Source organism: Rhinopithecus bieti, unplaced genomic scaffold (assembly GCF_001698545.2).
Source record: "Rhinopithecus bieti isolate Rb0 unplaced genomic scaffold, ASM169854v2 scaffold_28066, whole genome shotgun sequence".
NCBI lineage: Eukaryota > Metazoa > Chordata > Mammalia > Primates > Cercopithecidae > Rhinopithecus > Rhinopithecus bieti.
The window spans coordinates 1,227,757-1,251,702 of NW_016813021.1; the positions used below are offsets into that span (position 1 = coordinate 1,227,757).

Below are 23,946 nucleotides of genomic sequence, written 5' to 3' on the forward strand. Positions count from 1 at the left end.
CCAAAAGTTGGTTTTTGGAAAAGATTAACAAAATTGGCAAACCTTTGGCTAGACTGATGAAGCACAAAAGAGAGAAGACGCAAATAACTAAAATTAGAAATGAAAGTGGCAATACCACTAATTTTAAACCACCTAGCAAAGAAAAATCTTAAACCAGATGGCTTCATGAGTTAGCTCAACCAAACATTTAAAGAAGAATTCACACAAATCATTTTCAAACTTCCAAAAATTTGAAGAGAAGGAAACACTTTCTAATTCATTCTATGCAGCCAGTATTACCATAATACCAAAGTCAAATAAAGAAATCACAAGAAAATTAGACTAAAACCCCTATGAATATAGATACAAATATCCTCAAAAAAAATTAGCAAATCAAATCCATTAGCATATTAAAAAGATTACTCACCATATCCAAGTATGATTTATGCAGGAATGCAAGGGTGGTTCAACATAAGAAAATCAATCAATGTAATACATCACATTATTAGAATGAAGGTAAAAAACACACACATGATTATCTGAATTAATACAGAAAAGGTATTTGACAAAATTCAACACACCTTCATGATTAAAAAAAAAAACAGAAAACTAATCCTACAGGGAAAATTCCTCAATCTGATAAACGGTATTTATGAAAAACTCACAGCTAACATCACACTCAATGGTGAAAGATTGGAAGCTTTCCCCCTAAGATCAGGAATAAGACAAAGATGCTCACTTTCACCATGGCTATTGAACACTGTACTGGAAGTTCCACCCAGAGCTATCAGACAGGAAAAGGAAATAAAAGGCATCCAAATTGGAAAGAAAGCAGTAAAACTATCTCTATTCAGAGATGACATGATCCATATATAGAAAATCCAAAAGAATTCACAAGACAGTTACTACAGTTAAACCAACTGCAGGGTACAAGATCAACACACAAAAATCATTCGTGGTTCTATGCACCAGCACTGAACAATCTGAAGAGGAAATTGGAAAATAATTCCATTTACAACAACATCTAAAACAATTAAATACTTAGGAATAAATCTAACCAAGGAGGGGAAAGACTTGTACACTGAAAATTACAAAAGATTGCTAAAATAAATTAACAAATATCAAAATAAATTAACAAATATCTAAATAAATGGCAAGATGTGTTCATGGATAGAAAGACTTAACATTAAGATGTCAATACTACCCAAAACAATCTACAGATTCAACACAACGCTGACCAAAATTCCAACATCTTTTTCCAAAAAAATGGAAGCAGATCCTCAAATTAATATGGAGTTTTAAGGGGTCCCCAATAACCAAAACAATATTGAAAGAAAAAAATAAAGTTGGAGGACTCACACTTCCCAACTGTGAACTTACTACAAAGCTACAGTACTTAAAACATGGTACTTGCATAAGGATAGGCATATAGATCAATGAAATAGAATGCAGAACCCAGAAACAAACCCTCACACATATGATTAATTGATTTTTGACAAGGAGGCCAAGACCACTTAATGGGAAAAGGACAGTGTTTTCAACAAATAGTAGAGGGAAAACTGAATATCCACATGCAAAAAAATGAAGTTGGACCCTCCTACCACATACTAAAATTAAAATGGCTCAGGCCGGGTGCAGTGGCTCACACCTATAATCCCAGCACTTCAGGAGGCTAAGGTGGGTGGATCACTTGAGGTCAGGAGTTTGAGACCAGCCCGGCCAACGTGGTGAAATCCCATCTCTACTAAAAATACAAAAATTAGCCGGGTGTGGTGGCACACACCTGTAATCCCAGATACTTGGGAGGCTGAGGCACAAGAATCGGTTGAGCCTGGGAGGCGGAGGTTGTAGTAAGCAGAGATCACACCACTGCACTCAAGCCTGGGTGACAAAGTGAGACTCTGTCTCAAAAACTAAAACGAAATAAAATAAAATGGTTCAAAGACTCAATTTAAGAGTTAAAACTATAAAACTCTTAGATGAAAATATTGTTGAAAATCTTCATCACATTGAACTTGGCAACAATTGCATAAATAGGAGACCAAAAGTACAAGGAAGAAAAAATAGTAGGTAAATTGAACTTCATTAAATTAAGAACTTTTGTGCACCGAAGGACACTATCAAGAAAGTGACAAAACCTGGAGAGTGGAAGAAAATATTTGCAAATCATATATCTAACAAGGGATTAATATCCAAAATATATATAGAACTCCTACAACTTGACAACAAAAAAACAACCCAGTTCAAAAATGGACAAAGTACTTGAATAGACACTTCTCCAAAGAAGATATACTAATGGACAATAAATTCGTGAAAATATGCTCAACATCATTAGTCATTGGGGAAATGCAGATTACAACCACAATAAGATGCCACTTCACACACTAACCAGGATGGCTATAATCAAGAAAATGGATAATAAGTTTTGGTAGGGATGTGGAGAAATTGGAATCCTCCATGCATTGCTGGTGGGAATGTAAAATAGTGCAGCCACTGGGGAAAACAGTTTGGCAGTTCCTCAAAAGGTTAAAAATAGAACTACCAAGTCACCTAGCAATTCCATTCCTAGGCATATATTCAAAAGAAATGAAAGCAGATATTTGTACACCAGTGTTCACAGCTGCACCATTTACAATAGTCAAAAGGTAGGAACAACCTATGTCCATCCACAAATGAATGGATAAATAAAACGTAGCATATACATACAATGGTACACTAGTCCGCCGTAAAAAGAAATTTTGATCTTACTGCATGCTACATGACTTTGACATACTACAACATGGATGGACCTTGAAAACATTATTCTTTGTGCAGTAAACTAGACACAGGACAAATGTTAGACGATTCCACTTATATGAGGCACCTAGAATGGGCAATTTGATAAGTAAAGTAGAATAGAAGTTACTAGGGGCAAGGGTAGCGGGTAATGTGGAGTTATTGTTTAATGGGCACAGAGTTTATGTTGGGGGTGATGAAACAGTTTCGGGGATAAAGAGTGGTGACTGGTACACGACATTGTGAATGTACTTAATGCCATTGGATTTTACACTTAAAATGGTTAAAACGATAAATATTATAGTTTGCATATTTTATCATAAAACATTTTTAAAAATGATGAATGAACGTGAACGGGTTGAAATTTTATAAAAAGTGGCCAGGGAAGGTATCACTGCAAAAGTGTCCTACAGGAGGAGGAAGTTCATGTGGACATCTGCGGGAAGGGTGTTCTGGCAGAGGGAGTAGCACGGGCGATGGCTCTGAGGACTGTGAGAAGCATATTTGGAAACAGCGAGGAGGCTAGGGTGTTATGAAGCTGAGTAAGCCAGAGAGAGTGGGAGGAGGTGAGATAAGAGAGGGAAGGTCAGTTTCTGCTGAGAGTGAGGAGGAGCCACAGGAGGGTTGTGAGCAGGTGGACGTCAACTGGCTTGAGTGTTAACAGGGGCAGTAAAACAAAGCACGCATGGGTACCGAAACCAGCCAGTGACCAGTTGGCAACTTAGGGGAGTCTAACGCGAGGAAGCGCCCAGGGTTCCCCCAGGATGCGCTTCCCCTCGCCGCCACCTGGAGACAGCAGAGTCGCGCCCAGCGGTGCGCAGGCTGATCGCCGCGCCGCGCCCCGGCCCTCGGTTGCAGGTGGCTAGTCCCGGGAATTCCTACGCGGAAACCGGTCCCAGGCCCAGCGCCTTCGCTCGGCCCCTTTAAGAGCCAGAATTTCCGGAGGGCTGACCTGGGGCTAGGGATGCCCAGGGGCCGAACCACAAGAACGGGTGGGGGAGGTGGCGAAAACTTCCGAAGTGGAATTTCAACTTTTCCCGGGCCTGATTCCCCTCGGGCATCCCTGAGGGGGCAGAGCTTCCCTTCCGGGGACTTCAGAGGGTTCCTCAGGTCACCTAACTGGGAGACACAAGGGGCCTGAAGCAACCCCCTCCACCCGGTCCGAACGAACCCCAGTGGAAGTGGATAAGTCAGGCGCCACCGACAAGCCTCTCCCCACCAGGACTTTGCTTAGACTCGCTCCTCCCGGCAGGGCGCACCTAGGCGGGTCCATCGCCCGCCGGGGAGAGGGGTGTGGGTAGGGAGGGAACAGGTGCGCTGCAGGATCCGCCCTATCTCAACAGGTGAATCGCTCCAAGTGGGTCACGGTTTCGTGGATCTCGGTGCACTTAGTTTGGCCGGAGCAGATGGGGGCCGGACGGGACCTGTGGTCCGCAGGCGCCCTCCCAGCGGGCCAGTCACTTGGTTCGGGCCCTGGGGGCCGGAGCGCACCTGGGTCAGCCCACTTCCGGGGAGGGAGGCAGAGGAACCCCTCCCCACCACTCACCCCAAGCCCAGCCCTCGACTCCCATCCTTGTGTACCTGGGCCGAACCATTCCACCGGAGTGCGCAGCGGGTGGAGTGTGCCTCGGAAAACCGCGGCGGGTTAAGCACCTTTCTCCCCCATATCTGAAAGCGTGCCCTTTGTCCACGTCGTTTACGTTCATTAAAACTTATAGAACGCAGCAGGATGGACTTGTTGTAGGGACAAGAAACGGAAGTGGGAATGGGAGGAGCGTGCACCCCTCCTGGCCTTGGTGCGCGCCGCGCCCCCTAAGATACTTTGGAAGGGACGCGCAGGCCGGACGCGCCCAGACGGCCGCGATGGCGCTGTTGGCCGGCGGGCTCTCAAGAGGGCTGGGCTCCCACCCGGCCGCCCCAGGCCGGGACGCGGTAGTCTTCGTGTGGCTTCTGCTTAGCATCTGGTGCACAGGTACGGGGCACGGGGTCCCTGACGCTGCGGAACGGCGGAGGGCACCGTAGAGGGGGATGGATGGAGTTGGAGGCGGCGGGGGCGCCTAGGGCGTGGGGAGCGGGAGGTCTCAGAGGCTGGGTCCTTACGATCCCCTGGGTCTTGGGCGATCTCTTGCGTGCCGGAGAGGAATTCCCCATATGTGCCGGGGAGCGCTCCCCCCGCCCTTATCTGGGAGATAGCAGGAAGTGAAACTCCCTGGACGGTAAGACCCGGAGCGGCAGGGAGAATGGAACTCTTTGTGGGGAGGGAGTGGAGGACCGCCCGATCACCAGGAAAAGAAAAGCAGGGATGGGGCTTGGGCGCACCCGGGGATTTCTAAGTGTTGGAGTAACGGGGAGGGGGTACGGGAGGGCTGGATCAGACGCTTCCTAGAGGGATAGAGACGAAGGAACAATGCCCAGGCCTCAGGTGGGTGTGGGACTAGGGACTCCCCATCCCCCGCACCCCACCCACCTCCCTCGGGCTCCGGATTATACGTGCATAAGAGTCTGGTGGGGTGGACTTACGGACTTGAAACTGACTTCTGCTGGCAGGCTTTCACCTGGATAGGATGTTTAGGTAGTGATGAGGTCTTTCAGCAGACACTTTTGGTGAAGTCATTTGAAATGACTTTAGAGTAGGGTGAGGTGGTGGGAGGCTGATGGAGATATTGTGGGGGCTTTAGTCCCTCCATGGCAAAGCAGTTCAGGCAAACAATTCTGCGGTTTTCCCTCCAAATTCAAAAGACCCCAGATAACCTGGAATCCTTGGTAGTCGGTTTTGAAGTGAGGCCTTGGGCGCTGGGGGCATTGACATGGCCATTTGGGCTTGCCTGCCCAGGCCACACAGAGGCCCCTTGCTGTGGGTGAATGACAAAGGGAAGAGGAGACTGGTGTGATTCAGAGGCCACAGGCTGGGAAGAGGGATGGCGGGCGAGTCCAAGGAAACTGGCTGTGTCACCGTGCACCTGCCACTTCAGCCCCACGGGTCTATAAAATGGGCATGATTATCCTGCCTACCTCACTGGTCCTGGCGATTAAGGAACAATGTGTGCCAGGCACTCTGTAAGCCACACATTTGCAAGTGTCAAGCTGGTGACGGGGCATTCCTGTTGAAACACCTCCCTGAGCTCACAGTAACCCCTGCTTCTCTCCTCTTGCCCTCAGCCCCTGCCAGGGCCATCCAGGTGACCGTGTCCGACCCCTACCACGTGGTGATCCTCTTCCAGCCCGTGACCCTACCCTGTACCTACCAGATGACCTCGACCCCCACGCAACCCATCGTCATCTGGAAGTACAAGTCTTTCTGCCGGGACCGCATCGCTGATGCCTTCTCCCCAACCAGCGTCGACAACCAGCTCAATGCCCAGCTGGCAGCCGGGAACCCAGGCTACAACCCCTACGTCGAGTGCCAGGACAGCGTGCGCACCGTCAGGGTCGTGGCCACCAAGCAGGGCAACGCTGTGACCCTAGGAGATTACTACCAGGGTCGGAGGATTACCATCACCGGAAGTATGTTGGGCGGGGCAGGGGGATGAGGCTGGGCTTGCCCGGGTGGTGGGGCTGGCATCCTTGTACTGGACCTGGAGTCCCCATCTGAAAGCTCTTGAGTGCCAGTGTCTGAAAGGACCAATGAAGGGAACAATTTTTTTTTTTTTTGAAATGGAGTCTTGCTCTGGACTCCAGGCTTCCAAGCTGGAGTGCAGTGGTGCAATCTCGGCTCACTGCAACCTCCACCTCCCAGGTTCAAGCAATTCTCCTGCCTCAGCCTCCCAAGTAACTGGGACTCCAGGCATGTACCACCATGCCCAGCTAATTTTTATATTTTTAGTAGAGATGGGGTTTTACCATGTTGGCCAGGCTAGTCTCAAACTCCTGACCTCAAATGAACTGCCCGCCTTAGCCTCCCAGAGTGCTGGGAGACACCATACCCAGCCTAAAGGGAGCAATTCTATTCTACTATTCTTCCTTCTGCTAATCCTTCCATTCCTTAATTTAATAACGAAGATTTTTTGAGTACCTGTCATATACCAGGTGCTGTTCTGGGCCCTGGGAATACAGCTGTTAACAAAATCATCAGGCCGGGCCGCGGTGGCTGAAGCCTGTAATCCCAGCACTTTGGGAGGCCGAGATGGGCGGATCACGAGGTCAGGAGATCGAGACCATCCTGGCTAACACGGTGAAACCCCGTCTCTACTAAAAAATACAAAAAAACTAGCCGGGCGTGGTGGCGGGCGCCTGTAGTCCCAGCTACTTGGGAGGCTGAGGCAGGAGAATGGCGTAAACCCAGGAGGCGGAGCTTGCAGTGAGCCGAGATCTGACCACTGCACTCCAGCCTGGGCGACAGAGCCAGACTCTGTCTCAAAAACAAAAAAAAAAAATCATCAAACCACTTCCCTCGTGGAGCCCACATTGCAGTGAGAGAGACAAACACAACACACACTCTCAAGTGCTTGAAGATAAAGAAAACTAGGTAATGGAGACAGGAGGCCAGGGTTTGTTCTATAATCATATTAATAACACGAGCAGTGAGAAGTAAAATTTATCTAAGTAACAACTTATAAAAGGTCTACTGTGTGCTAAGCTCCCATCCAGGTTCCCAGGGATTAACTCAGACCACATAGTATTTGGATAGATTCTATTATTGTCATCTTACAGAGGCCCAGAGAGAGAAAGTGACTTGCCTAGTATCACATCGCTGGTAAAGGGGCTGGGATTCTAACTCGGCCACTTCGGGTCTAGTGGCCAAGTTCCTAGTCCCTTTGCTTGCCTAGGGTGGTCCACAGAGGACTCAGAGGAGGTGGCAGGAGTGAACTGCAGGGGCAAGAGATCTTAATGGAGACAGCCTACGACGTGCCAGAAACTGCACACACATTCTCCCATTGAGTCCTCTCCTCTACCCTTCTGACAGCTGAGGCACAGAGAGGTTACCTTGTTCAAATGGGCGCATAGGAAGTCAAAGTCTAGAGCTGGGATTTGAACCCAGGCAGCCCTGAGAACCCTTGTTCTTAACTGTAATGCTGCCTCCTGATAGGATGTGCCTGTTGGGACTAAGTAAAGGACAGTCGTTCATTCATTCATTTGGTATGTATCAAGCATCTACTATGTGTCATTGGTGCTGGGGATAGAGGTGATTGGAATGGCTGGTTTCTGTCCTCAAGGAGATGACCTTCTGGTGGGGTGAGACTGGCAGTAAATAAGCAGATAAAGAAAGAGTATGAGAATTTCAAGGTCTGGGCACGGTGGCTCACGTCTGTAATCTCAGCACTTTGGGAGGCCAAGGCAGGTGGATTACCTAAGGTCAGGAGTTCCAGACCAGTCTGGCCAACATGGTAAAACCCCGTCTCTACTAAAAATGCAAAGACTAGCCAGGCATGGTGGCACATGCCTGTAATTCCAGCTACTCAGAAGGCTGAGGCATGAGAATCACTTGAACCCAGGAGGCAGAGGTTGCAGTGAGCCGAGATCGCACCACTGTACTCCAGCCTGGGTGACAGAGCGAGACTCTGTCTCAAACAAAAAAAAAATACTCCATCTCAAGGTATAAGAATTTCAGAGAGTACTAAGTGCTGCAAAGAAGATAACACCAGGCTGGGTACGTTGGCTTATGCCTGTAAATTTCACACTTTGGAGGCCAAGGCAGGAGGCTCACTTGAGCCTAGGAGTTTGAGACCAGCCTGGACAACAACATGAGACCCCATGTCTGCAAAAATTTTAAAAATTAGCTGGGCATGGTGGCATGTGCCTGTGGTCCCAGCTGCTCAGGAGGCTGGGGTGGGAGAAATGCTTGGGCCTGAGAGGTCAAGGCTTCAGTGAGTTGTGATTGGGCCACTGAATTCCAGCCTGGGTGACAGAGTGAGACCCTGTTTTGAAATGAAAAGAAAATAGGCTGGGCGTGGTGGCTCACACCTGTAATCCCAGCACTTTGGGAGGCTGAGGTGGGTGGATCGATCACCTGAGGTCAGGAGATCGAGACCATCCTGGCCAACATGGTGAAATCCCGTCTCTACCAAAAATACAAAAATTAGCCGGGAGTGGTGGTGGGTACCTGTAATCCCAGCTACTCCGGAGGCTGAGGCAGGAGAATCGCTTGAACCTGGGAGGCGGAGGTTGCGGTAAACCAAGATTGCGCCACTGCACTCCAGCCTGGACAACAGAGTGAGACTCCATCGCAAAAAAAAAAAAAAAAGCACTGGGTGATGTGCTACATGGAATGGCTTGGGCTATGAATATGATTTGAGGAGGGCCTGGGCCTGGGCCCTACAGAACCTAGAAGGCAGAGAGGAAGGGGAGGGGCAGGGTGCCAGGGATGAGGGCTCATCTACCTCATGTCTTAGTGTGTGTTCACGGTCTTAAACAAGAATTTAAAGTTGGGCATGGGGCAGAAGGGGGAAGGGAGCATCCCTTTGCAGACCCCAATAAGCCAGGAACTGGAGCACATTCTGCTAGAGGATCGATGGGAAGCAGGGTTCCAGGGGCTGAGCCTGTGTCAGTTCTGTTTCAGAGGAGGCACCAGGCTTGCTTGCCCTGGATTTCTGTGGGCCGCTCAGCCATGAGCATCCTACTGTTACTGAGGTCACAGAGCTTCTTAGGCCCCCTCCTCTCTAACCCAGGGATTGTGCCTGCCTGGACTGGGCATGACTGCTCAGCTCCTGCCAGGACAAGCCAAATACTGAGGGTGCTTCCTCTGCTGGGCACAAAAGTCCAGGATGACCCCCCAGGCTCTGTCTGGGGAAAGGGGCCCTGCATGCGCCAGGGGCCTCACAGGCCTGGGTCTTTCAAACCACCCCCACCTGGGCCGGTGTTTGATCAAGGCCCTGAGCGTAAACATCCATTGTGTGTGTGTCCTTTCAGGAAAACCCGTAGCCGTAGGAGCTTCCTCCATTTCAGCTTTGAGGATGGGGAAAAGTGGACTCCCCGTGGTGTTCCTAGGGTCACCCACTGTGCTGCTTTTTTTGTTTTGTTTTGTTTTGTTTTTTTTCTGTCGCCTAGGCTGGAGTGCAGTGGTGTGATCTCAGCTCACTGCAACCTCTGCCTCCCAGGTTCAAGTGATTCTCCTGCCTCAGCCTCCCGAGTAGCTGGGATTACAGGTGCACACCACCACACCTGGCTAATTTTTGTATCTTTTTGGTAGAGACGGGACTTCGCCATGTTAGCCAGGCTGGTCTCAAACTCCTGACGTCAGGTGATCGGCCTGCCTCGGCCCCCCAAAGTTCTGGGATTACAGATGTGAGCCACCATCCCTGGCCTATCCTGGTTTCAAAAGTGAAAATAGTCCTGGGTGAACTAGGAGGCTGTCCACTCCAGGCGTCCCTCAGGTCAGGTGGCTCCTGCCCTGCTTCATCCTTTCATGCTTTGGGTAATAGACCAGCATCTGGACAGGAGGCCCTGTTCCAACACCTCAGGCTCCTTAGGGTCCAAGTGCCCCCAGTTCCAGCTGCACTGCAGCAGAGAGCCCATGGGACCTCTGAAATCATGAAGGTCACCTTTGCAGTGTATAAAGAAGGAACTAGAGATTGGAGATGTGGAGGAGGCCTGGCTGCTGTTCCCACTGGAGACCTGGCATCTTCTTCCCTAACCTAAAACAATGAAAGCAATGCTTAGCCCGGGTGAGATCAGGGCCAGCCCAGGACCAGGAACAGGGTACGCCCTGCAGGAAGAAGGTACGCCCAGGCCTTAGGATGGATCAAAAAAAGCCGGAAAACTATATTTTTTGTGGGTTTTGAAAACGTCAGACAGGTCAAATAAAACACAGTGAGGTCCAGCCTTGGCCTATGAGATGCCAGATTTCAACCCCTGGCCTATATGATCCGTTCGCCATGGCAGGGGGTTCCTGTCCACCTCTTTTGCTTACAGCAGGGACCAGCTCTTGAGCTCTGTTGTTGGAGAGGCATAGTCAGGGTCTGATTTGAAGACACTGGTGGCTCATGCCTATAATCCCAGCACTTTGGGAGGCTGAAGCAGGAGGACTGCTTGAGGACAGGAGTTGGGAGAACAGCCTGGGCAACACAGTGAGACCCAGACACTACAAAAAAAAAATTAGCGGGGCATGATGGTGCACCCTGGTAATTCCAGCTACTCTGGAGATGGGAAGATTGCTTGAGCCCAGGAGTTCGAGGCTGCAGTGACCCATGATCGCACCACTGCACTCCGGCCTGGGCGACAAAGCTAGGCCCTCTCAGAAAAGATACAGGTGGAAAAATGATGGACGAAGAGGGCATTGTGGCAAACCTGGAGGATTTAGGAGAACCTAGTTTAGAATTATATGAGGATTCAATGAAAGAATGTGTGCAGAGGGGCCCAGCACATAGTAAGAGCTCACAGGGCAGGGGCTCACGCCTGTAAAATCCCAGCACTTTGGGAGGCCGAGGCAGGTGGATCACTTGACAGTGGCTTAGATGCCTGATCATTAGGGGAAGTCGTGTCCTCAATCCCTTCACATCTGCTCTGAAGGTCACCATATCCGGAAGCCTCGCTGGCCTCCTTGTTTAAAATGGCACAGCCCCCACTCCACGCCTGGCGCACTCTGTCTGCTGTCCCTGATTCGTTTTCTCCATACAGCTTATCTTTGTCTGATATGTGACATAGTTACATTTTTTATTTGTCTTTTTTTTCCAGTTAGAATCTGAGCTCTAGAAGGACAAGGGCAAGGATTTATAACTCAAAGGTTCTGGGCTTAGGCCTCTTTACACTCTTGATCTTGAGGTTAATTAAGAGCTCAGGCCTAGAGAAGTGGCTCATGCCTGGAATCCCAGCACTTTGGGAGGCCCAGGCGGGCAGATCACTTGAGGTCAGGAGTTCCATATCAGCCTGGCCAACATAGTGAAAGCTCTGTCTCTACTAAAAATATAAAAATTAGCCAGTTAGGGTGGCAGGCGCCTATAATCCCAGCTACTCAAGAGGCTGAGGCAGGACAATCGCTTGAACGCAGGAGGCGGAGGCTGCAGTGAGCCAAGGTCGCGCCACTGCACTCCAGCCTGAGCAACAGAACGAGACTCCCATCCCAAATAATAATAATAAGAAGAAGAAGAAGAAGAACTCAAAGAGTTTGTTTTCAAAGGTAGCAGACAGAAAAGTTTACAAAATAGTTTAAATGACAACTCATTATAGATTAACATAAATAAAATAATTTTTATGAAAAACAATCATTTTCTGAAACCAGACAAAATATTGTGAATGAGAAGGTGGCATGGTTTTATTGTTTTGCAAGTCTCTGAAGCCAGGCTGGATACAAGAGCCTGGCTTCTCAAAGCTGCTTCAGTCTGCTGTGATGTCTATCCTATGTCACGTAGCCTCTGTAAAACTCCAGTTAGTATTGTTGGGAAAATAATTTTGACCTCAGTCTCTCCTGAAAATATCTTGGGGAACCCCAGGGTCTAGAGGCTGCAGTTTGAGAACTGTTGCTTTGGTATACGAGGTGTCTCAAATACTGCCTAGAGCGTAGGTGGCACTCAGTAATTATTGTTGAAGAATGAATGAATGAATGAATGAATGAATGAATGAAATGTGTCTTTGAATCCAGCCATGTGCCCAGAATGACAGGACAGATGACAAAATCTAAGGGACTTTAGCATGACGGGAGAGGGGGTTCATGGCCTTTCTTTTTTTTTTTTTTTTTTTTTTTTTGCAATGGAGTCTCGCTCTGTTGCCCAGGCTGGAGTGCAGTGGTGCGATCTCGGCTCACTGCAACCTCCGCCTCCTGGGTTCAAGTGATTCTCCTGCCTCAGCCTCCTGAGTAGCTGGGACTACAGGCACGTGCCACCATGCCTGGCTAATTTTTTACATTTTTGGTAGAGATAGGGTTTTACCATGTTGGCCAGGCTGGTCTGGAACTCCTGACCTCAAGTGATCCACCTGTCTCAGCCTCCCAAAGCGTTGGGATTACAGGTGTAAGCCACCGTGTCCGGCCAAGAGGGTGTTCCTTTCTACTTCTGGCCAGGTATAGTGTCAGGCACTGGGGACCCAGCAGTGACAGACAGACAGGGCTGTGCCTCGTGGAGCCCACATTTTCACCAGGCAAGGGATGGTCGGCCCCTAAGCTGNCTGGGTTCAAGTGATTCTCCTGCCTCAGCCTCCTGAGTAGCTGGGACTACAGGCACGTGCCACCATGCCTGGCTAATTTTTTACATTTTGGTAGAGATAGGGTTTTACCATGTTGGCCAGGCTGGTCTGGAACTCCTGACCTCAAGTGATCCACCTGTCTCAGCCTCCCAAAGCGTTGGGATTACAGGTGTAAGCCACCGTGTCCGGCCAAGAGGGTGTTCCTTTCTACTTCTGGCCAGGTATAGTGTCAGGCACTGGGGACCCAGCAGTGACAGACAGACAGGGCTGTGCCTCGTGGAGCCCACATTTTCACCAGGCAAGGGATGGTCGGCCCCTAAGCTGGGAGATAGACTTCACCAGTTGGTTGGGGGAGCCGTGGGAGAAGCCCAGCCCATTGGGGAACAGTGCGAATCTAGAGCCAAGGCGATGGCAGGGGTGAGGCTGGCATGGTAGCTAGAGACCATGTTGTGTCAAGGGCCTTGGGGACCGTGGGACCTTAGGGAAGGCGTCTGGAATGCTGTAGCGAGACACTGTTGCAAGCAGAATTTTTCTGTAGACATAAGGCCTTCCTTGTGAAGAAGGAAGAAGGCAAGGGTTATTTCATTCCTGGGGGTGCCAGGTGCTGTGGACTGGCACGCGTGGTTGCTGTCATCACAGAGCTGTCGTGCAGAAGGGCAGCATGTCCTTGGGAAGGTGGCAGGCAGGTCAGGCTGGCAGGAAAGAGGCCGGGAAGCTGAGGGCGTTTCCTATCTGAGATGCCCAGTGTAGCGTACTTCTCTCCCCACTGGCCTAAGGCGGAGTTGCCTGGTAGGTGCCCGCGTCCCACCCTGGTGAAAGGCTGAAGGTATTTAACTAATTAGGGCCTGAGGAGCAGAGAGGAAACAGGATGTGCCAAAACACTTTGATGGGTGGCAGAGTTAACAGGTTCCTTGTCTGCAGCTGCTTCAGACATGAGCGTCCCCAAGCCCTGGGCCTGACCTGGAATGTGGGAATGGAAGGGGAGGGGGAGGGACCAAGGCCCTGGGAGGGTAAGTCTCTCCCCCCCACACAGACACACCCACTCCTTATGGGTGCTTGGGCATCTCCTGGTACCTAGAATCTGGACTGTTTATTTCCACACCCATCCCTGGGGTCTATACTAGGCCCTGTGGGTGGCAGTTCACATCAGGGGAGTTCAGACTTTGGATCTGAGAGGTGGTTCAGAGATGGCTGTAAGTTGAGAAGCACAGACTGCTGGGTGTGGTGGCTCACGCCTGTAATCCCAGCACTTTGGGAGGCGAGGCGGGTGGATCACCTGAGGTCAGGAGTTCGAAACCAGCTTGGTCAACATGGCGAAACCCCATCTGTACTAAAAATGCAAAAATTAGCCAGGCATGGTGGCAGGTGCCTGTAATCCCAGCTACATGGGAGGCTGACACAGGAAAATCGCTTGAATCTGGGAGGCAGAGATTGCAGTGAGCCAAGATTGGATCGCGCCATCGCACGCCAGCCTGGGCAGCAAAAGCGAAACTCTGATTCAAACAAAAAAAGAGATCTGGGTGTGGTGGAGTGTGCCTGTAGTCCCAACTACTCAGGAGACTGAGGTGGGAGGATTGCTTGAGTCCAGGAGGTTGAAGCCGCAGTGAGCTATAATTACATCACTGCACTCCAGCCAGGGCCACAGAGTGAGACCCTGTCTCGAAAGAAAGAAAAAAAACAACCTCAGGCTCTGAGGGCACCATTACTGCTCTACACTGAAGAGCTGTGCAGCTTTTCCAGACCCGATATGTCATCCACAAAACAGGAGTGATAATGGCCCTGCCTCATAGACTTCTTGTAGTAGCCCAGGTGTTTAGAACGGGGCGTAAAAGGCTGCGTGCCGCTGGTAGGAATCTTTGCATATGCATTTGATCATCTTCAGCCTGCCCAGCCCACTGCTTGCTTCCTCCTGGATGTGCTGGGAAGGGGGCTCTGGCCCTTGTGGGGTTCGGTGCCCTGGCCTCTAAGGTGCCCTCACGGAAGCCTTTTCATCCTGACCCAGATGCTGACCTGACCTTTGACCAGACAGCTTGGGGGGACAGCGGTGTGTATTACTGCTCTGTGGTCTCAGCCCAGGACCTCGAGGGGAACAATGAGGCCTACGCAGAGCTCATCGTCCTTGGTGAGTGGGCCTGGGAAGGGGGAGGCATGGCCCTTCCTTTTGTCCGCTTCTGTTTTGTCTGTCCTCCCCTGTGTCCGCCCTCTGCCCTCCAGCTTACCCTCTGGGCTCTGTCGCCTGCTCTGCTCTCCCCCAGGCTCTGCCAGTCACTTAGGCCCCCCTGTGCCCTGCACCCCAGGCAGGGACCACTGGCCCATGGTGCCTCCAATCAGCCAAGCCAAACTAAGAGTGGAGAGAATTGGCGACTCTGCCTCTTCAAATCCTCATTTAAAAAAAAATCCAGACTTGGGGTCCGGGTGCAGTAGTTTATGCTTGTAATCCCAGCACTTTGGGAGGCGGAGGCGGGCGGATCACTTGAGGCTAGGAGTTCGAGAACAGCCTGGCCAACATGGCAAAATCTTGTCTCCACAAAAAACATAAAAGCCAGGCGTGGTGGTGCACATGCCTGTAATCCCAGTTACTCAGAAGGCTGAGGCATGAGGATTGCTTGAACCCGGGAGGCAGAGGTTGCAGTGAGCCAAGATCACGCCACTGCACTCGAGCCTGGGCGACAGAGTGAGACTCCGTCCCAAAAAAAAAAAAAAAAAAATCCAGACATGGTCAGAGTCCATGGGCAGTGAATGAGGACAGTTGATGGTGTGCAAAATTGATCCACCTCCTGCTACATCCCCAAGGCCTCATCTCACCTGAGTCCCTCGCTAAAGCACAGTGGCTTTGCCGTGTGCCCTGCTGGGATGGCGCTGCATGGCACACACAGAGAGTATGTGAGTGCAGCTGAAACGAAGCCGATTCCAGACACCCAGGGGCAGGGCAGGGTGTCTGTGTGGCTGGGAGGCCTCCCTCCATGTGTTAGGGGGATGTTGCCATCCGCCAGGTGCCCTGCTGTAAGCCAACACATGGAGTCTCGTGTGGCGTGTGCTCTGCAGGAGTGACGCCGCTGGGCTGTACACTGCCATCTTCACGTGTGAGTGAGCACGTGACTGGGGAGTACTTGGGCTGCAAGACAGAGTTCATGTGTGGGGGACGGAACACGTGCACCAGTGACCCAGGAACCTCTTCGTGTTCTTTGGTAAAATGCACCATTTGCATCAACAGTTCCCAAAATTTAGTCTCCGGGTCTGTTTACACTCTAAAAAATTATCGAGGGTCTCCAAGGGCTTTTGTTTGTTCCTGTGGGTTTTATGTCTATATGTTGCTTAATATATTAGGAATTAAAATGGGGAAATTTTTCAAGCCCAAGATACACAAGCAAGACTGGGCAACATGGCAAGACCCTGACTCTACAAAAAATTTTAAAATTAACCAGGCATGGTGGCATGCACCTATGGGCCCAGCTTCTTGGGAGGCTGAGGCAGGAGTATCGCTTGTGCCCAGGAGGTCAAGGCTGCAGTGAGCCGTGATTATGCTACTGCACTCTAACATGGGTGACAGAGACCCTGGCTCAAGAAAAACACACACAAGCATATAGTCCATTAGGCATCAGGGCGATGATGACTTCAGGGAGCCTGGGAAACTCCACTGGACATTCATGGGAGAACAAGTGAAAAAGGCAACTAACATCTTAGTGTTATTCTAAAAATACTTCTTCTGGCCTTGTGGACAGGACCGTGCTTTGAGAGCCGTGACTGACATGCCTCTGTCCTGTTGCGAGGGCCTACGGTGCCAAGTGCATGAGCTCTGGGGAGGGCTTCATGGGTGCAGAACTGGGCCTGTGGAGGCCCCTCAGACACAATGCTGGTGGGGCTCAGAGCTCCAGGGGGCACTCGCAGGAAGATAAGAACCTGGTCATAGATGCGTGAATGTGATAGTGCCTGAGTAGAGATGGAGACCCTGTGGGTCCCAGAACTAGGACTGCATATTACTTTCATATGTGGGCATTTTTGCTTCAATGGGTCCCTTCCTGTTTTAAAAACAAAATTTGTGATTATGTTCTCACAAAGACAGTTTAATACTACATATTCAGTGTTTTTTTTTTTCAGATTTGTAAAGTAAAATTAAACCATTTCAGCCAGGTGTGGTGGCACGTGCCTGTAGCCCTAGCTACTTATTCCGGAGGCTGAGGTGGGAGGATCGCCTGAGCCCAGGAGGTTGAGGCTGCAGTGAGCCATGATCGCACCCCTGCACTCCAGACTGGGCGACAGAGCTGAGATCCTGTCTCTTTATCTCGTGGGCCCTAGGGCACTGTGCCTGCTGGAACAGGACATCCCTATCACCGTGGTTGGAGCCCTTTGGGGTGCTAAAACCTATGAATGAGGAAAACTTAGGGTGTTCAAGCTGAGGTAGAGCCCTCAGAACCCCCTGGGATTTGTGTTGGAGCCCTCGTGGCATGAGACATAGGTGGATTATGCAATGGGAGTTTCTTACCTATGAACACCCACATGTGGGCGGGTAGAGGGTAGGAGCCATGTGCTAGGGCTTCAGTCCTCAGCCCCTCCCCACTTCAGGGCACACCTTCCACTTGGCCAGCCTGGAACTGGGCTTTCGGGGGCGGCGCAGCCTGGGCTGGCTCTGGCCAGCATAATCTATTTCTCTTTTGTCCCTCCAGGGAGGACCTCAGGGGTGGCTGAGCTCTTACCTGGTTTTCAGGCGGGGCCCATGGAAGGTACGGGGGGTGGATCCTGAGTTGGGCTTCTCAGGAGCTCCCATACATCACCTACTGCTTCTGACTCTAGTTAGTATCCCATTCCCCACTAAACCCTGCTCACTGTGGACCCCTCACTAACCTGGCCTGACTGTGGCTCCGAGGCATCTAGTGGCCTGGCGCTGGGCCTGGCCTGGGCTGGGCTGGGCTGAGCTGGGCTGGGCTGAGGAGAGCCGGGGTGCAGGCCGGGGCTCTGTGACTGGCACCTGCAGTGCTCTTGAGGGCATGGCATCTGGGCAGCTGGCTCTCTTTGGTCTGGGGGCTGCAGTCTGTCTCTCTGGGCAGGCTGCCTCATTTTCTGCCTTGTGTATTTGCACCTGGGGGAGGGCCCTAATTGGGGACTGGCCGGGATGGTAGAATGGGGAGTGTGCCGTGCCCAGCCTCTGGCACAAAAAATCCAGCCAGGGCTGCAGGTTCTTTGGTGAGCTTTGCAAATAGTCGCCGACCTCAGTGCTGGCTCTGCACCGTGTGCCCCTGCTGTGCCCTGTTCTTTCCCAAGCCTCCGGGCTCAGGGCCTGTTCTCTCTTTGCAGACTGGCTCTTCGTGGTTGTGGTGTGCCTGGCTGCCTTCCTCGTCTTCCTCCTCCTGGGCATCTGCTGGTGCCAGTGCTGCCCACACACTTGCTGCTGCTACGTCAGGTGCCCCTGCTGCCCAGACAAGTGCTGCTGCCCTGAGGCCCGTAAGTGCTCTGCTCATGGCCACCCTGGTTCAGGCAACATCCTGAGTCTGAGGGAAGAAGTTGGCCATCCACCTACCCCCAGGATAGTGGCATTGGTCTGGAGGGTGTGAATTTAGCGAGTGGGGAGAAAGTAGGCTGAGGAGGGTCTGCTGCTTTAGATTGTCATTTACTTCCTCCAACTTTCAGTTTCTTTTTATGTATGTTTTTTCTTTTGTAAGTATAATCCATACACATGGTAAAAATGTTCAACAGTACAAGATACTATTCACATGAAAGTAAAGCCCTCTTAAAAAACCAAATCTTGGCCAGGCCCAGTGATTACGCCTGTAATCCCAGCACTTTGGGAGGCCAAGACGAGCGGATCACTTGAGGTCAGGAGTTCCAGATCAGCCTGGCCAACATGGTAAAACCCCGTTCTCTACTAAAAATACAAAAATTAGCTGGGCATGGTGGTGTTCGCCTGTAATCCCAGCTACTCAGGAGACTGAGGCATGAGAATCACTTTGAACCAGGAATGGAGGGTGCAGTGAGCTGAGATCACGCCACTCGGCATTCCAGCCTGGGCGACAGACGTGAGACGTCTCAAAAAAAAAAAAAAAAAAAATGAAAATTTAAATGAATATAAGGTAAGAAACGCAAAGCGCAGGTTTACAACACTACATGATTTTTTTTTTTTTTTGAGGCAGAGTCTCACTCTGTCGCCGGGGCTGGAGTGCAGTGGCCGGATCTCAGCTCACTGCCAGCTCCGCCTCCCGGGTTTACGCCATTCTCCTGCCTCAGCCTCCCAAGTAGCTGGGACTACAGGCGCCCGCCACTTCGCCCGGCTAGTTTTTGTATTTTTAGTAGAGACGGGGTTTCACCATGTTAGCCAGGATGGTCTCGATCTCCTGACCTCATGATCTGCCCATCTCGGCCTCCCAAAGTGCTGGGATTACAGGCTTGAGCCACCGTGCCCGGCAACACTACATGATTTAAGCAAAAAAATTTTTTTATTTAGAGGGAAAGGGTCTCACTGTCATCCAGGCAGTGCAGTAGTGCGATCATAGCTCACCGCAGCCTCGAACTCCTGGGTTCAAGCAATCCTCCTGCCTCAGCCTCTGGAGCAGCTGGGACTGTAGATACACACCACCATGCCCAGCTAATTTTTTGATTGTTGTTTTTTGTAGAGACAGGGATCTCAGTATGTTGCCCAGCCTGATCTCAAACTCTTGGCCTCAGGTGATCCTCCCAAGTCAGCCTCCCCAAAGTGCTGGGATTACTGGCATGTGCCATCATGCTAGCCAATTTTTTAAAATTTGTAGAGACAGGGTCTTGCTATGTTGCCCAGGCTGGTCTTAAACTCTTGACCTCAAGTGATCCTGCTTCAGGCTCCCAAAGTGATGGGATTACAGGCATGAGCTACCACACTTGGCCTTAAACTTAAGCAATTTTTTGGAGACATATTCACTCTGTCGCCCAGGTTGGACTGAAGTGGCGCGATCTCGGCTCACTGCAACCTCCGCCCCCTGGGTTTAAGCTATTCTCCTGCCTCAGCCTCCTGAGTAGCTGGGATGTAGCACCTGCCACCACGCCTGACTAATTTTTGTATTTTCAGTAGAGACAGGGTTTCGCCATGTTGGCCAGGCTGGTCTCGAACTCCTGACCTCAGGCAATCCGTGCCCCGCCCCCCACCTTGGCTTCCCAAAGTGCTACGATTACAGGCATGAGCCACTGTGCCTGGCCAAAGTTAAGCAAATTTTTAAAAACATCCACAGGAATGCTGCACATTTTACCCAGTTACTATGTCTAGGGTCATATCTAGCACACCAGCATGGGTACTGTGGAGAGCTGGGACTGGCTGTGGGACTAGAGCTAAAGGGGAAGTAAGCAAACCAAGCAGGGGAAGGTAAGAGAAGACAGAAGAGAGAGAGAGAGACCTAACTCTATGAGAGGAGTCAGACATGTGCAATTGAAAAAGACTTGCTCCTGCCTCTCTTCTGTGAATGTTTGTGAATATCCCAACGGGACACTTTCACAGAGGAGCTGATAGACGTGGTCACAGCCATCAGCCTCGGGACACCAGGCCACAGTGTATACACTAAGTGGCACTGATGGCCACTTCAGCATCCCTCTAACTGCTGTCCCGTTTCCCCTCCTCGGGGACCACAGCTGTTGCCAGTCCTTGGTTTCCTTCAGGAGGGTGTCTGGGTAGACCAGCCTTTCTGCACAGTCCAAGACACATGAACAGTGAAGTACCTGGCAGTCCTTGCAAGCGTGGGCAGGTGGAGAGCTGAGGCCTGCTTGACACCTTCCTGCTCAGAAGCCCAGTGAGCAGTTTCCCTCCCTAAAGCTCAGTGTCATCCCCTGTGAAATGGGGCTTATGGCAAAGCTCACCACTCTGGGTGCGTCTGGGAATTCGGTGAGCTCATGTCCACGCCACTGAGCATGGGACCTGCTCTATATAAAATATTCCACGTCTGCCAGCTGCTGGGCACTGCCACTATCAGCCTCAGTAGTGACCGAGGGCCAGGGCACCAGTCAGAGCCCTGGTGCACACAGAGTGACCCCAGAGAAGCGGCCTTCCCTCTCTGAGTCCTGTTTCCTTCTGTTAGGTCCCCACTTCATGGGGTGTTGTGGGTTTTAAGGAAGTCACTGGCTAATTTTATAGTCATTGAAGTCAGTGGTGTGCAACCTGGTTCCTCAAAGGATCACTTTCCTGAAAAAATTCCACTGCTCCCTGGAGGCTTATGCAGACCATCCCATCCCCTCCCTCTTGTCGTGTTTAGCTGACAGCGACAGCTTTTTGCTCAGGCAGTGAGTGTTAGGTCCATTTCACAGATGGGCTGCAACCAAGTTTGCAGTGAACCCACCAAGACCAGAGCTAGGGCCAGGACTGTAAATGCTGGTCCCAATGCCACATTCCCCTGTCCCAACACAACATTTCCTCCACCTGGAGACCCTGTTACCCCAACCCGGGGCCCCACTAACTCTCTGGCAGAGGCCCTGTTACATCTGCTGCTGCCACAGCCTCTGCCTACCTGTCAGGAGGCAGCAGGTCCCACTGCTACTGATGAAGTTGCAGGCTGCCTGAGCTAATGAAGGGGCTTCCTCTAGGCTGTGCACTTAGCCTTCTGCTTCCAAACCAAATCAGAGGTGAGGCACCCTCTCTGGGCCCATCTTTCTCCTCCATTTTCCTGTTGGGGTCCCAGGGAGGAAGCCACTTGCCTAGGGCCCAGGAACTTTGCAAGCCTCTTGCCCTAGGGAGGAGGATCTTACCTCGAGCTGTCAAGCCTAGACCCTGCCTGGCAGGGCAGGCAGGAATGGGTACAGTCCGTGAGTTATAAACACTGGAGGAGACACTTTGCTGCTTGGCCAGGGCAGGCAAGTTAACTCCTGAGGCTCCTGCTGTTGCATCTCGGTCTGGAAGGTGACCAAGTGGGCAGGATGCACGTCTCCCAGATGACTCATTTTTTCTAGAGCAGGGGCTTGGCCGCCTAAGAGGATACATGATTTTGGCTTGTGGGGACAGTGGTGGACCCAGCACCTGGGCTTTATATAAAGGGGCAGCTTTGTTGCCCTGTAAACACACAGACCGTGGGTGGCCACTTCTTCCAGGAAGTTAGCTGGGGAGTTGGAAGTTTAGGTAAAACCTTTTGATTGGCAAACGTTGGCAAATCACCATGCTGTTAAATGAAACATTGTCCTGCCACCCTGGGGCCGTGGGCTGCCTGTGTGCACCCTCTGAAAAATCACACAGGAAGTGCAGTGGGGTCTCCGTGAAGCTGGTGTCCCCCAACCTCAGGGATGCTGCAGAAATGGAATGAGGACCAGCAGGGACTCAGATGCCCACAGAAGCTCTACAGTGAAGAGGGCGGCTTGGGAAGGAGGTCCAGGCCCAGGTCCCTCTGAAACCCAATGGGTATGGGGCAACCTGGCTCCTGCCCCACCAGCCTTCTCATGTTCATTGTGTCCTCACAGTGTATGCCGCCGGCAAAGCAGCCACCTCAGGTGTTCCCAGCATCTATGCCCCCAGCACCTATGCCCACCTGTCTCCCGCCAAGACCCCACCCCCACCAACTGTCATTCCCATGGGCCCTGCCTACAATGGGTACCCTGGAGGGTATCCTGGGGACCTCGACAGGAGTAGCTCAGGTGAGGCTGGGGGAAGCAGGAAGAGCTGGTGGGGGTGTGCTGGGCATCTGGACACTGAAGGGCAGCGGCTGGAAGGAAGAGGGTCTTGGGAGCTGAGGAGGGGCTCTGCTCCTGGTGGGCAGCAACTGACAGCCACTCTCCCCCAGCTGGTGGCCAAGGTTCCTACGTACCCCTGCTTCGGGACACAGACAGCAGTGTGGCCTCTGGTGAGAATCCATCATCCCAAAGTTGGATGTGCCTGTAAGGGAGAGGGCTGGGCCAGGATCCATCCTCCCAAACCGACCACCACCACTCTGTCCTTAGAAGTCCGCAGTGGCTACAGGATTCAGGCCAGCCAGCAAGACGACTCCATGCGGGTCCTGTACTACATGGAGAAGGAGCTGGCCAATTTCGACCCTTCTCGACCTGGCCCCGCCAATGGCCGTGTGGAGCGGGGTGAGCAGGAGCCTTGGGGTCTGAGGGCTTTTAAGCTTGCGGCGGGGAGGGGAGGGGGGAAGCATGTCTCCCTGATACCTGTCCCAGGGACTCTTGGTGCAAACCCTGGACCTGGGCAAACCCGGGCTCCTCCAGTAGTCAGTGACACCCCCCTTCCCTGCAGCCATGAGTGAAGTCACCTCCCTCCATGAGGACGACTGGCGATCTCGGCCTCCCCGGGGCCCTGCCCTCACCCCGATCCGGGATGAGGAGTGGGGTGGCCACTCCCCCCGGAGTCCCAGGGGATGGGACCCGGAGACCCCCAGGGAGCAGGCAGGCGGGGGCTGGCGGGCCAGGCGGCCCCGGGCCCGCTCCGTGGACGCCCTGGACGACCTCACCCCGCCAAGCTCTGCCGAGTCAGGGAGCAGGTCTCCCCCGAGTAGTGGTGGGAGGAGAGGCCGGGCCTACATGCCCCCACGGAGCCGCAGCCGGGACGACCTCTATGACCAAGACTCGAGAGACTTCCCACGCTCCCGGGACCCTCACTACGACGACATCAGGTCTCGGGAGCGCCCCCCTGCCGACCCCCGGTCCCACTACCACCGTACCCGGGACCCTCGGGACAACGGCTCCAGGTCCGGGGACCCCCCCTATGATGGGCGGCTACTGGAGGAGGCCGTGAGGAGGAAGGGGTCGGGGGAGAGGAGGAGACCCTACAAGGAGGAAGAGGCCTACTATCCGCCCGCGCCGCCCCCGTACTCGGAGACCGACTCGCAGGCGTCCCGCGAGCGCAGGCTCAAGAAGGTGAGGGCCGCCCTCCCTGGCGTCCAGACCGTCCCTGGGCCCCCAGCCGGTCCCCGCGGCTCATACCCTTCTTCCTTTCTCCCTTGCAGAACTTGGCCCTGAGTCGGGAAAGTTTAGTCGTCTGATCTGACGTTTTCTACGTAGCTTTTGTATTTTTTTTTTTAATTTGAAGGAACGCTGATGAAGCCCTGCCATGCCCCTCCCGAGTCTAATAAAACGTATAATCACAAGCTCTGGAGAGAACCATTTGTTCAGCCGCGTAGGGCGGGGGACCGGGACTGCTCCCGTGTGTGTCTGTAAAGCCCCACGTCCCGGGGGCGTCGGAGTCCCGGGCCGGGAAGGAGAGACCCA

General features: G+C 52.0%; 1 protein-coding gene across 7 annotated transcripts; it reads left to right on the forward strand.

The window, feature by feature from the left end:
• The first annotated feature begins 3,981 nt into the window (after nt 1-3,981).
• LSR (lipolysis stimulated lipoprotein receptor) lies at nt 3,982-23,825 on the forward strand. 7 transcript variants are annotated; one of them, XM_017847528.1, is made up of 10 exons: nt 3,982-4,726; nt 5,914-6,258; nt 14,810-14,929; nt 17,472-17,528; nt 18,100-18,246; nt 22,204-22,377; nt 22,524-22,583; nt 22,681-22,812; nt 22,976-23,595; nt 23,685-23,825. In XM_017847528.1, the coding sequence occupies exons 1-10, from the start codon at nt 4,618-4,620 to the stop codon at nt 23,718-23,720; spliced, it is 1,800 nt and encodes a 599-aa protein (XP_017703017.1). In that variant the 5' UTR covers nt 3,982-4,617; the 3' UTR covers nt 23,721-23,825. The 7 variants fall into 7 exon arrangements, with proteins under 7 accessions (XP_017703017.1, XP_017703018.1, XP_017703019.1 ...); XM_017847529.1 differs by having other exon boundaries at nt 22,684-22,812; XM_017847530.1 differs by lacking the exon at nt 17,472-17,528.
• The last annotated feature ends 121 nt before the right edge of the window (nt 23,826-23,946 follow it).

Bases quoted from the DNA above. Each gene is read 5' to 3' on its own strand.
- LSR (XM_017847528.1), top strand. From the start codon at position 4,618: ATGGCGCTGTTGGCCGGCGGGCTCTCAAGAGGGCTGGGCTCCCACCCG. The intron at 14,930-17,471 runs GTGAGTGGGCCT...TTGTCCCTCCAG, and splicing joins CGCAGAGCTCATCGTCCTTG to GGAGGACCTCAGGGGTGGCT. The intron at 22,378-22,523 runs GTGAGGCTGGGG...ACTCTCCCCCAG, and splicing joins CCTCGACAGGAGTAGCTCAG to CTGGTGGCCAAGGTTCCTAC.